This window comes from Balaenoptera borealis (assembly GCF_965194805.1).
Source record: "Balaenoptera borealis genome assembly, chromosome: X".
Lineage (NCBI taxonomy): Eukaryota > Metazoa > Chordata > Mammalia > Artiodactyla > Balaenopteridae > Balaenoptera > Balaenoptera borealis.
The window spans coordinates 82,697,979-82,712,779 of NC_138881.1; the positions used below are offsets into that span (position 1 = coordinate 82,697,979).

The following is a 14,801-nucleotide window of genomic DNA, read 5'->3' on the forward strand; positions in this document are numbered from 1 at the left end:
TCTAAAATATTATGATTTACATAATCTCTTTGTAAGCAACCATGTACTAAGATCATTTTTGGAATCCTAAATAAGCTACTTAAAACTGCTCATATTTCTTTCAAAGTACACCTTTTAGAAAAAAAGTGTTCTTTGAATCGAAATAAAAAGTATGTTCTTTTAATGGGGGGTCAACAGAAGTCGACATAATTGTGGTAAGAACTTTTGTGATGCTTTTTGTACTGTTGAAGTGATTTATAAGGACTTGGTAACGTGGCAGTGACGAGGCACTGTCCTGATATCTAACATTATCTGCTTGTTTAACGTGAGCTGACAGTATGCATGTGCTTCCTAACAGAAACCAGAATAAAACTGAGTTGTGTTCAGTTTTATGGTCCTTACTAATTTTTGATGTCCAGTGTTCTGTGGTTTAAAACAGAATGGCCTGTTTACATGCAAGTGGAGTCGTTAACTCACTTTATGTGAAATCGCAAGCTAATCATTAGAGATTGTACGTGGAATCAATGGTTCCAAGTCAATATCCATAAAATAGCAAGTTCTTCATAGTAGTATTTGTAGGAATAAGATATTTCTGTTTATGTTATATTTCCAGGACAAAAAGGTAATGTTTTTAATTTTGTTGTGCTTCCTTGTTTGTCCCACTTTCTAGGGAAGAAAAAGGTGTGTGTAATAATAATAATAGTAATAGTAACAACAACAACAATAGTAATAAATAGTAGCTAAGTACACTAAACATATAACTTATTTAAATCTCACAATAACTGTTTCTTTCTTGCTTTCTCTGTCTCCCCTTCCTCCCTCCCTCCCTTCCTTCCTTCCCTCCTTCCTTCCTCCTGCATACATTAATTTGTTATCCCTATTTTAGAGATGAGGAAACAGTCATAGAGAGACCAAGTAATTTGCACAGGGTAACTGACCTAGTAAATTGCAGATTCAAATCTAGGTAGTCTGGCTCCAGAGTCCATGCTCTTAACCATTATATTCTACTACTACACTGCCAAAGTATTCATAGATACTTGTCACAATTATTTTGGCGCTTTGAAGAAGAGAAACGTTACTATAATTTCCCCCTTAGAATTGGATGTTCTTTTCTTTTCTTTCTTTTTTTTTTCTCATAGTTTGAAAGTTGCCGCCAAAGACACGTTCTCTCTCAAACCACCACACGACTTTGAGGCCGGACTTTTCTGACCTAGTTACTGTGCAGAACAGAAATGACAAGGGACTAAGTTTTACTTTTGAGGAATACTTTTCACTCCCTAGATTTCTGCGGCTGCAGAGCTACTTCAAGGTTTCAAAATAGTACAATCTCTAACTGGAGCTTGCTGCTTAAAATAACATTTTGTCAAAAGACAATAATGATATATATTATCCTAAGTGCTATTTTGATGTTTCAGTTCTTCATGTTCGTTCGTGATTCTTGATCTCCTCCTTAGGGCTTCTTGTTTTTTTCTGTTTGCAGCGTGACCGAATTACAAGTTTTAGAAAATCTACTGTCAAAAAAGAAAAACCTCTTATCCAACATCCTATTGATTCTCAAGTTGCGATGAGTGAGTTTCCAGCGGCTCAGCCATTATATGATGAACGATCTTTGAATTTGTCCGAAAAGGAAGTACTGGATCTCTTTGAAAAAATGATGGTAAGTTAGATCCCCTGATTTTGTTGTAATTTTAAAATGCATGTGCCCAGAATAGCACTGGGTTTTAAGTAGGGCTGTTTGTATGGACTGTGTTTATATCACATAAAGGAGAGACCAGAAACTTGTTGATACAACAGAACTGTTTTCGAAAGCATCTGTCTTTTTGAGCTATAATATGTCTGTCTCTTCCACTATGAGCTCCTAAAAGCAGGGGCTGTCTTACTTATTTTTGTTCTCTAGTATTCAGTAGTCTGTGGCACACTGAATCAATTTTTTAACTACCTAATTTGTGTTTCTGTTTCTATAAAGCAAAACAGGCCTAAGTCCACTTTTCTGAAAACAATATAAAGTATCTTGTTAGGTATATGAAATAGAGTTGGGAGGACAGAGTGTAAAAAAACAAAACAAAACAAAACAGTAGAGGGGACAGAAGAAATTCCTCCAAGTTTGTTCTATTATCAACAGTCATACCATCTATATTTTCTAGCACACTTCTTATATTTTATAGCTTGTGATCTAGATTATTTCTTATATTAGATAATAAATATAATATTTTGATTATTCAGCAGTTTATACCAAGAGAGGGGAGAGATGAGGCATTGGGCCATCTTGGATTGGTTTGCTTGATCAGAGAAGTGGAGATCCTGATTCATGATTCATTAATTTCTAATTCTGTCCCACTTATCATGGCAGGTTTTTTTTTGTGAATCTCTATTCATTTTGAGTTAAGGTCCACAAGAGTTTCAAAGGTCTCCTTACCCATACCAAAAGAAGAGGTTAAGAATACTGGAAATCTAGACCCTTCTACTCTGCCCATAATGGAACATCTTGTTACCACCCCGCCCCCAACCCCACTAGTCATTGAAAGTTGTTGAATGAGTACAAATTCCCTTTATCTTTAAACTTTTCCTTTAATGTTCCCTCTGTCTAGCCAGAGCTGGCATCCAGCTTTTCCCTTGTCACAAGTCCTAACATTCCCACTCTCTTCAGCCCTTCCTCCTAGTACTATGGTATACCCTCTTTCCTGCTGCTCCTTCTATGTCAAATTCTTTGAACCATCTTTCAACAACCCTTTCTCTTGTAAAGTCTATTATCTGCTGACCAGCCATGATGATGATAGCATCTGGCTATCCTTTTGACCCTTCCCTTGCTATTCGTTTTGGTGATTTCAGCTATTACATTGATAACCTTGGCATCGCATTGTTGCCCTTAGTTCCTTGGTTTCCTGAACTCTGACCTTTGCGTCCATGTATTTAGCTAATTATAAGCATGACTACACCTTGGACTGTGTCACTCTTTGGAATGATTCCACCTCTGAGATCTTTAGCTCTGAAACTCTTCTCGGAAGCTAAACAACCTATATTACCTTTTCCAGGCCCTTAATTTTACAGGGCATGTTTGTGTAGTGGTTAAGAGCTTGGACTTTGGGGTCATTCAGCCTTGAGGCTGAGTTCTGGCTCTGCCATTAATCACATTACCCTGTGAAGGTGATACCTCCTCTCTACACTTTATTTTCCATAACTGTAACAAAGGTATAAGAGGGTCTACTTCATATGATTATTTTTAGGATTAAAGGAGATGATATTCCTAGAATAGTGCCTGGCATAAAACTTTCTGTAAAAATAATTTTATAAATGTTTGTTGCATTTCCTTCCTTTAGCAAATAAAGCTCTGTTCTTTCTGCAGTTGCCCCTCAATTTACAACTCAGTTGTCTTATCTTAATCACCCCAAACCAACAACGACAGAAACAAACATTCTTTGACATTAATCAAACTTTTAAATCGTTTTTTAAACTCTTCTTCTCTTTACTCAAACTTCATTCAAATGATACTTACTCCTTTAATCAGCTGACCAATCGGTTACTAATTTTTGCAGTAGTGAAATAGTTCTTTTAGTTTATCAGTGGCATTGCCACCCTCCGGTTCACTTTAGCGCAACACTTACGGGCCTTCTTCCACGCCATTCATTTTCTCAGTCACTTCGAATTGCTTTCCAAGTCCCATTGGTTCTGCTTTTGCAATGACTTTTATGTCTGTTTCCTCAGTTGTCCTCCAGATGCTCTTGCCCTACTTTAGGCAGTATCCCTCTCTGGCTTTTTCTCGTGGGCTACGAAAGTAGCCTCCTATCTGGTCTTCCTCCTGTCCTCCAGGTTTTGCCTGTTCTAATCCAGTGGTGCTCTATTCATGATTCTGAAACAGATTCCTTTTCCAAAGCCCCAAGTAGGCCCTTCTGTTTTCACACAGTCATCTTATATGTCCCTACTCCATTCCCTCCACTGTGCTTCTCGATGCTTCTCGATAAAGGCATTTCACACCTTTACTTTGCTGCTCAGTCCTCAGAACTCTTACCCATCTTTATGCTCTGCTGATGAGCTTACTGCGTAATTTACTGAGTAAACTGAAGTGATCAGAAGGGAACTTCCACAGACTCTCACCACCACATCTACCTAAGTTTGAGTATCTGCAGTCTTGCTACCTGTCACCACCATAGATGAAGTTTTCATCTTCCAGTCCTTCCATTTGTGTACAAGATTCCATTCCTTTAGACCTACTTACACAAGGACATTGCTCCAATCATTTTCTCCTCTCTCTTCTGCCCTTCCCAGCAGCATACAAATGTGCTATCTCACTTTACAACTTTTTCATGACCTTATCTCCCTTGCCTGCTACCGCTGTATTTTTACTCTCCTTTGAAGGAAGACACCTCCTAATAATTTTGTTTATATTCACTTCTTCTGATTTCTCTCTTCTTACTTTCTGTCTTAAACTCACTCTAGCCAGGCTTCCATCCCACCATTCCATCAAAATGGCTCTTATCAGTGTCACCAGGGATCTTTATGCTGCTGAGTCCCATGTTCAATTTTCAGTTCTCATCTTAACTGACCTATCAGCAGCAGGTGATGCATTTGGTCATAAATCGCCCCCTGCTCCCCCTTTATTTGGTTTTCCTCCTGTCTCTTTGGCTGCTGCTTTTTAGTCTTCTTTGCTGATTCCTTTTTATGTCCTCAACCTTTAAATGTTGGAGAGGCCCAGGGATCAGTCCTTGGACATGTTCTCTTCTCTATCTACACTATCTTCTTTTGTGATTGCAACCAGTACTATGGCTTTACATTCCATTGGTATGCTCACAATTCTCAAATTTATCTACAGCTTAGTCCTCGTGTCTGAACTCCAGACTCTCATAATCAAACTTCATAATCGACATCTCTCTCTGATTGGTCAGTAGACTTCTCAAAAATAACATATCCAAAACCAAACTGTTGATATTCCCCTCCAAACCTGCTCCTCCCAATGTTTCCCCCTTCTCAGTTGATGGTATATACATCTGTTCAGTTACTCAGGCCTAAAACTTTGGAATTGTCTTTGTCTGCTCTCTCTTTCTCACATTCCGCATTCAATTGACTAGGAAACCCATGCACTCTTTCTTCAAAGTACGGTACTTACAAGAGCTGACCATTTCTTACCGCCTTCACTGGTCCCATACTGGTTGAAGCCTCACCTAGGCTGCTACAATAGTGGTAGAACTATTAGGACTAACACAGTTCCTCATTGGTCTCCCTGCTTCCACCATGACCCTCTGCAGTATATTCTCAACACAGAAACATTACCCTTTTAAAACCTGAACAATGTCATGTCACTTGGGTTCTCAAATCTCTACTATGGCTTCTTATTTCCCTCAGGGTACAAAAGCCAGTATCCTTATAAGAGCCTGTAAGGCTCCGTATGATCTGATCCCCACTTTACCTCTTCGATATCTTCTACTACCCTCTTCATTTGCTTCAGTGACACACACATGCCTTTTACATGATGATAGCTGTAAGCAAAAATGATTCCTGGCACTTATAAAGTTTTTCAATTTGTGTACAGCATTTACTGTTTTCAAACCTTTTACAATGTTTCCATTTTGTGGTTTGAATTTTAATTCTTATGTTTCATCAACAAATTACCCCTTTCCTCTTTAAATGTGTTATGTTTTTAAAAAGATTTGCTTGTGGATTCATAAATGTGACTTAAAGAAAGGTACAACTTGGTGCCACATTTTCCCTAATGAGAATTTTTCCTTCCATGGGAATGTTGGAAAAGGAAATCAGACAATTATGATTTGCTTAAAAGTAACAACAAAAGAGCAATAAAAAACTTTTTATGGGTTGTATCTCTTCTTTGAGAGAAGTCTACTTGTACATTGAACATTTTGCATTTTCTTTCTTATCTTTAGTTTGTCTGTAATCAGGTTAAGTGAACAAGTTATTTTATGAATTTTCACAGCTTTCATTTACTGTGCACCCTTGGGCCCAGCATGTAACTGAACAGTTTACATGTATTATTTAAGCTGATCTTTGTGACAGTGCTGCAAAGTAGGCAACATACTTATACTCCATTTTTCAGATAAGGAAATTAAAGCTTAGAGAGAGGCTAAAGAAATTGGTTCTGTAACTTGCCTTAGCTAATAAGGGGCTGAGCTCGAGCTTAAATTTAGGTACATAAAAATCTAAAAAATTGGCATTTTGGTAATCTCTATCTTTAATAATATTTTATTTAAGCTAAATGTAAAATTAATACACTTTCTTTGCACGCATACTGAGTGGAAGTAGAAGGCAACTCAGAGGTACATTGCCTCGCAGGTAAAGCGAGATGGATGGATTGTTTCCTATTGATGACAGAAGGTTGTCTTTTTCCAAGTTATTGCTTTTTACAGAGCATCGATTGAAAAGAAAGAGGCCCACAATTTAGTTTTGGAAAACTGTTCAAATGCCATCTTCAAAGTTGATTGGGAGAAGACACTTAAGTCGTCAGAAGTAGATTTCCAGATATGAAATTTCCCTTTTTTATTTCAATCTTTGTAGGCATCCTTCCATGTACAAATAATGTAATAGATGTACTTGTCCTACTTGATGGCTATTGTGACAATCTTGTCTCTCTTGATTCTCATCCTTCATTGTGCTATTCCTGTTTTCAGACTTTTTACACTTTAGAGTACTACAAATGTTTAGACCATTGGGCCTAAACACCTTGTATGTGTTTTAGGATAGCATACCTTGAGGAGTGAAACATTTAAAATAATTACATAAAATAGCACAACATTATAGACAGTAACAGAGTATGAGATGCTTGACAAGAAATATATTACGTTAAAATTGCTAATATAATTTATTATTTGGAATTTCTGGGGGATGATATATTTTGGTGAAACTTTTGGTGAAAGGCTTAAGTAATGAAAGGCAATGTTCAAATAAATCCTCTATTACTCTGATAATTGAAACTCTTGTTATATCCGAGGATCATATTTGTCAACAGAAGTTCTCTCTGTACAGGTTTGTAGATGTAGATAATAGGGGAATGTTGGGCTCAATCTGAAATTACTACAGATTTTTAAAAAAGTATTAATTCTTTTATTTGATTACTGTAACTTGTATTTAACTACTAATAGCTCATTTTAAACATCACTTGACACATTATAGCCAAGTAAAATCCTGGAACGAGTCCAGTTAACTGAAAGATCTGAATGGTTAGGTTTTACTTTACTAGTGAGGTAGTAGATTACTAACGTTCCATTGACACTGACATCTGTTCTACGCATTGATATGCCACTTTTCATATTGTGGCTGCTCAAGGAAACAAGTATAGACAGATCTTCTGAGTCAGGGTATCCATGGCTATTGCTGGCAGATGTAAAGCTACAAATTTGAAACTTTTAGATGATTGCTTTTTTCATGGAGCGCATGCTGTTTATTATCAGCGTGTCTTCAGTAGTTTGTAAAACTGGATTTCGTACTTGGAGTGTGGTCATTGCCTATTAATTGAAAATTAGAAAGTGGTTCTTTTATTAAAACTTTCAGGAGTGGAAAAAAAACCCTCACTCGTTTTTATATGATTTTTATAATTACCTGCATGGGGTAAACTATACTTGGCTCTTTAAGATTCCTGTTCCCCTTTTCTGCCCAGTCGTGTTTTCAAATCGTCCACAAGTGGGTAAAGGTAGTAGGACCAAGTCAACAATACTGCTTCCACATTTTGGGGAGGGTAACTTTAAAAGATGACTGAACTATCGTAATATTACATATCACCTTTAACCCCAAATTCAAATTTGAATGAGGTTCGTATTTATCATCTTTTTCATGTTAATCAGAGACATTTTGTATTGTCTCTAATTAGGACTGGTGAAATATCTTCTCCCTTACACTTTAAATATAAGGAAATTAATAATGCTGTAATTGAATAACTATTCAACATGTTAAGGTATCATAGCCTTTGAGCTTACTGAGAATAACTGAACTGGTCTTTGTACATTGAGAATACTGCTTAAGGACTATTAAATGTTTAATAGCGATAGCTCATTTTTGAATAATGCAATTAGAGCAAGCAGAGAAATGTGTCTGGACACTGTCCATTTCCTTTTGAATATTATTTCCCTTTTGTATGCAACTGTTCTAAAACTGTTTTTTTTTTTTTGCTTAGGGGATAGGGGATTTCCATTTTAAGCTTAAAAAAATAAACATACAGAGATGTCTTGGAAGTTCAAGTTGGAATTTAATTTCTTTTACCTAGTACAGGATCTATTGAGTGGAAGTCCAGCTGGCGTTGGTCACATTAGAGTCCTACAGATATGTCAGTAAGGACTGTGTTTTAATATAGGTAATTAAATAGTTTAATTGTATACAAAAGATGAGGCTAGTGACGATTAATGATTTATGATTTATGATTAATTTCTAGGCACACTTTATTTCAACTTCCGTTATTAAAGGCAATGTTTAATATATGATTCCACATGCAAATGTGATGTTTTATACTTTTTTTCTGTTCAGCAATTTACATGAATATATTTCGCATTTTGGGCATAATGTAATGATTGTACAGTCATATGCAGTAAATATTAAATTATCTGCCCCATATTCCATCTGGTAGAACTCATAAATAATCCCAAAGCTTTTCATTTTGTTCTCACACTTTTGCCTTTCATCAGTTTTGAGAGCCTGTTTGACTTTGGACCCCAGGTGCTGTCCTTGTTTTCCCCTGACTGCTGTCATGGGTTTCTTTCTCACCCAACATCAGTCTTTTAGGAGTTGGTTAGCTTGGATGAGAACCTTTTAGTGCTCTCAGCATAAGTAATTTTAATTAAAGGTTAAGTTACTGTAAAATAAGTTATTGGTAACATAGGTCTTAAAATCTGTAATAAGGCATGGAAATAATTTTCAGGAATGGCTAGATCCTTAGAAATTATCTAGATAGCCTACTTTCCATTTTTTACATTTATATTTCCAATATCCTTACTCTGTATCATTGGACTGAGAGAACACCAGCATCATTTCTAGTCATTTTATTTTCTTACACACACTCCCAAGTAAAGCATATAAAGGAGGAGCAAAACTTACCCTGTAAACAGGTCTCAAAGTTAACTAAATCTGGGTCACTTTTAAATTTCCTTCCCAAATATAATTCTCACCAAAAGTTCACAAATGAGGGAGTAGTAGGATAGAAGTCCCAGGAAGAGGAATTAAGGGAACTAGGTTTGGAAATTTACTCTGATTGTAGCTGATAAACTTCACAGTTCACTGATTCTGTTCTTGATTTGTACATAGACATGTTTCCTAAGGTATTTTTTCTGTTTGAAAAGTTCCACTAGTGTTTTTTGCCATGAAGGCATTTTCACGACTGTGTTTTGATATGTGCAGTGTGCCAGGTCGTGTGCTACATGCTGCAGGTACACAGATAAATCCAGTTCCTCCCTTGCCCCCAGAGAGCTCAGAATTTAGTCAGGGAGGCAAGCAAGTAAACACAGGATTTCCATGGTAGTAGGACAGCTGTGAATAGGCTGCTGTGAGTACTTAAGCCAGCACAGGGGCTCAGGGAGGAAACAGAGAAGATCTGAATATACTACGAAACCCAGTGTCACTTCTGAATTTTCAGTCTTTATTTTTTGACATTAAAGTGTTCGCAAAGTTTGAATGACTTAGTTCATCAAAGTCCAATGCCTTCTATATGCCAGGTGCTGTTCTAAGTTCTGAGGAGAGAGAGAGAGAGAGAGCAGAGAGCAACTCAAGGAAAATCCCTGCTGTCAAGGATAGAGGTGATATAGCAGAACGTAAGGTGTAATTGTTGGAAAACAAAAAAGAAAAAGCAAAGACATATTTCTGTGTCATGGAGAAGTTTATTTGACAACTCTCTACTGAATGCCAGATACTTTGTTAGGTGCAGGGGAGCATAAAGATGACAAAGACACTATCCCTGCCTCTAGGTTTTTATTTTGTATGACTCCCAAGGTAAGAATAGCTTTTATATTTTTAAATGGTTGCAGAAAATCAAAAGAAGACTGTTTCAGGGCACATGAAAATCTGAAATTCAGTGTTCATAAATGCAATTTTGTTGAATGCAGCCGCAGCCATTTGTTTACATATTGTTGATGGCTCCTTTTACACTGTAACTGCAGAGTTGGGTAGTTGTGACAAAGACCCTGGGACCCGCAAAGCCTAAAACATTTACTGTCTGGCCCTTTACAGTAAAAGTGTCAACCTCTGGACTAGTGTAGTAGTCTCTAAACTTTCTGATTTCCTATCCCGTTAGAAAAAATATATATATATTTGAGCAAGTAACCCCAATATATTTTATTTATAAGATATATACATATATGTATGTACTATGTATAAAATACAGACATAGAAAAGAATGAGAAAAACATGCAATGAACAAGATTTTAAAATGATTTTAAATGAGTTTATTTTATTTATTAATGGTGCAAAAGCCTTTGCTGTCGCGATTAATAACTTTTTAGTGAGAGCAATGTCAATGTGTCATTATTTTTTATGTCTTGTTTTAAAAAAGAGACTAATTAGAAGGTTTAGTTCCGAGTCCATTTTATTTTGATATTTGGTTTAATGTCTGTTATAGTTGAAACATAAATCTGACAACGATGCATAGGTCCAAGTGGAACGAGAACATCATTAGCAACACTTATTAAATCATAGTATTAACTTTGCTCAGTCCAATCCATGAATCAAGCAAAAGTTTCCTGCTGAACCACGGCTAGTAAATTTCCATCTCCCTTGATGACGGTCAGTTGTTCTTGGAACTAATCTGAAGTGTTGCATTTTTATATTTGTGAATAAATTGGTTCAAAATGGGCTTTAAAAAACGGGCTTCACTAGATGTCATCAGGGACATGGGCTCTTTTCCTTCCACATACTTAATGTGTAGACCCCCGCCCCCATGTTTGTCTACTCATGTCCGCTGCAGACATTATACCTAATACCCGGAAGAAGAAAGAAGAGGTGAGTCATGCAAGGGTGAAGGAGACCCACCTGGCAGTTGGGTCTGCCAGTGTGTGGCTTTTTCAATGAAGTTCATTTGAAAAGCAGTTACTTTCTCATCAGTTGTTAACTCTTAAGGGATTACTTGTCCTTTTGTGAATGAAAAATGCCCAAGTCATGTGAAATTTCAGAAGTTTTAAAATACTTTGTCATGAAATAGCTGGAGATCTCTCTGTAAGATACATGTTTTCATGCTCACTTCCTGTCTCATTTTAAAATATTATAAATATTCTACAGTATTTGAAATATCTTGCTTTTATAAAAAACAACAAAAAACACCTACATTCTTGACTCTGCATACCACTGTGTGTATTTTGATTTCAACTTCTTTCTTGCAATGGTTTGAATTTTATATGTGGGCTAACCTTCCTTACTCAGGAATGCTTCCCGCTTACAGTTTTTTCATAAAACATCCTTTTATTAAATAAATCATTTATTTTGGCAATATGTTTTCTCTGTTAGATTGTTCCATTAGCAACTCAAAGAAAAGTAGTTTTTATATTTCATTATTGGAACAATCTAGCAAATAATATAAGCTGAGTTGTTTAAAAGAAAAAACAGCTGTATTTTCATTCAGCTGTATGATAAACCTCCCGCACTGAGTAATTTTTCTAATACTTGTTTTAGCAAATTTTCAGCAATGATTTCTATGTGTCTTCTGACAGTATTTGCTGACAAAGGAATGTGTTTTAGTTTATTGCCATGTTGTTTTGCATGTATTATTTCAGCTGCTTCTACCAAGTGTTCCCCCAGTGTCATGGGACCTTTTGTCTTTTGCTATTAAAGAAAGAAAACATTCAAAAGAGTCTTCTAAACGTGTGTCATTAAGTTTACAAAATTTCACTAAGTATTGGATTGCGTATCACATGATTCTAATTATTGCTGAGAAAATCGAAAAAGCTTTCCTCATGGTCTAGATGTTTGGATTTTAAATGTTCTGCAAGTTTGAGGCAGCTTTATACTATCATTAGCTAATATTTTTAAGGTGCAATATGCACATAAAATGAGAGTCATCAGTGATAATTGATATACATGCATATTTCAGATAGTTACCTTACTAATTTTTAATCTTGTGGGACCAGCTTCTTATCAGCCTTATATTTTTATTACTTTTATCATATGATATGACTGATGAAAGGCTCAGACTTATGAGTAGGAGATATAACAGTCTAGTATTTTCTTGTTCCCCTGTACTTGCATTATTGGTATTATCTTATTATCCTCAATCTGTTGTCTTTGCAAGAATCTTTTAAAGCTACTTTTCTATTTTGTTGTTGTTGTTTTGAGGGTTGACTTAGTTAAAACTAGGTAAAATAGCCTGTAAGTCCACTTAACCAGGTACTTGTAAACTGCAGTACGTTGCAGTACACTGACAGTGAAAAAATATACATTGTGAATACCCCACTCTTCCCTTGAGATACCTCATGTACCATTTGGACCTGTGGATCCAGTGAGGGCTTCAGTGTTATTCTCATGTTAAATACTGAAGCTTATTTTCTTGTATTTTGAGTAAACATCAATATTTCACAAACCACAGTGGATCCTTTATGTAATCTTTGGACTCTGGACACTGGTTCCATGTTGAGCTCAGGATTAAGGATTATGGGAGAGTGAAAATAATATTTGGGTTTCCTAATAGCTAAATAGATGTTCTGAATTTACCTTCTTGATGGTGAAGAGGTATATGTAGGTGTTCATAGTTGTAGTTTCCTCCAATAGGCCCTGAAAGTAGAAATAGCTGAAGACTTTTTGTGCAGTACTCAGTAACATTCACTTAACTTCATGCTTGCTTGCCCCGGCTTTTGGCTCCATACCATTTGTAGAGATAATGTATTTGGACAATTTTTTTTCCCCTTTAACTTTGTTTTCCATATAAACTTCTATATGGTATGCCGCTACAGTCTATATAGGTAAACTTAACTGGCTCATTTGAAGACATGAGGTAGTTAATTAATACCAGGTACAATTGGCCATTTATTTACTTATGTAGAAAATTCCTGATGCTTTTATTGGAATTTTAAAAAGAAATGTTCTGTCCTTTCTAGTTCTAGTAGAGGAATTATCTATAGAGCATATCTTTATATGAACGTTTCTTTAGAAAAGAATAAAGAAATAAATGTAAAAATCCATTAATTTATAATCTTAAAATAATCAAAGATAACTATAATTGCTGTTCATGCTAGGGTATATTTTTAGGTACTAGGGTATCATTAGTTTATTCTCTTCAGGGGTACAGGTCCCCTCGAGATAGAAGTTAAAGAATACTTGAATAATTACTATTGAGAAGCAGAAGGAAGAGGGCAAGCATTTGATGGTGAAGTGAAGTTCAGATTTAAAAACAGTGAGTGGAAAATCCAGCCTTAAACTGGGATCAATGCATGTTGCAGAAACAGAAACAGTTACTTTATAGAAAATATATAGACATTTTTAGCAACTGTATAGAAAGAAGGAGCAAGTATTACTTCTTACAGAGGAGGAAAAGATGTAAAAACAAACGGTTGACATTTACCTTTCATAAAACAAGTGAGGAAAACAGTGGAAGGGTTAGGAAAATAGAAAATGATGTTAGGACACGAGAAAGTTTAAAAAATTGTACTGTCACCTGTTTAAAGATTTACTGGGGGGTGAGAGGGAGAAAGAGAGAGAGAATGAGAATGAATGAATGAAAGAGAGTACAAATGAATGAATAGGCAGCTGGTTCAACTTTTAACCTTCTCATTTGACTCTATTCTTATACGGCTCCTCAGTTATAACTTTAAGAATACAATGTGTATTTGCTGAAGAAGTGAAGGAGTTTGTCTATAATGGGAAAATTGCATCATGGCATAAGTGGTAGGAGAAAAAATGGTTTAGTGTTTACAGATATGGCTTGATACAAATATAATACAAATATAAGTGGTCAGTTATTTACTTCAGCATTTTTTAAATTACAAAATACCACATTCTTCTCATGTACTGTGGAAGTACTAACTAAATGTTAAATACACTAAAAGCTTGCTTTTGTGTTTTGAGTACTATAAGAACTCAGTGTGTTTAACACTACTATATATAAAATAGATGATTAACAAGGACCTACTGTATAGCACAGGGAACTCTACTCAATATCTTATAATAACCTATAATGGAAAAGAATCTGAAAAAGAATATTTATGTGTGTGTGTGTATATATATATAAAACTGAATCACTTTACTGTACACCTGAAACTTAACATTGTAAATCAACTATATTTCAATTAAAAAAAAAAAACTCAGTGTGTTTAGAGGTAGTTTCATACTCAATTACATTTTTTAGAATTAATATTGAATTATGAGTATTGCTCTATTTAGTTTTATGATTGTATTATAAAGCTGGAGTTAATGATTTGGAAGTATTAGCTGCCTAATCAGTAGTATGCTGCTTCTTTCTGTAAAAATAAGATGAGTCATTATGGTCTCCTCTGTTCATGTGAATGGTACCTAGTCCCAATCAACCTATGCAGCAGATTTATAGGTATAAAAAATGTTTGTGGCTGTAAAGCAAATTAAAATATTTAGAGAAAAGCTCCTAAATATCACATTGGTTCAACAGATATTTATTAAATGCCTGGTGCATTCCAGGCCTGCATACTCTTTGCTTGGAAATACAAAGAGAAAAAGAACCCAGTTTCTGCCCTCAGTTAGCTTATATTGATACAATATAGGAAATTAATATGGAAGAATAGAATGAAGATAGTCATTTCTAAATGAGGTGCTTTGGGGGAAATCTGAAGAATTAGCAGAAGTACATGAGTTAGCCCGCTATGGATTTGGGTGTGGTGGGGTGCGGTGAGGTGGGATAAGATGGGGGTTAATAGATGAAGAGGGTGCTGAAGTTGACAGCATTC

General features: G+C 35.7%; 1 protein-coding gene across 7 annotated transcripts in view; it reads left to right on the forward strand.

Annotated features, from left to right (window-relative positions):
- DIAPH2 (diaphanous related formin 2) overlaps positions 1-14,801 on the forward strand; it is an 860,940-nt gene that overhangs the window by 58,792 nt on the left and 787,347 nt on the right. For all 7 annotated transcript variants that reach the window (XM_082377063.1, XM_082377064.1, XM_082377062.1 and 4 more), the window contains one exon: positions 1,460-1,636. In XM_082377063.1, coding sequence (XP_082233189.1) covers positions 1,460-1,636 — 177 coding nt within the window. The remainder of the gene's footprint in view (positions 1-1,459; positions 1,637-14,801) is intronic.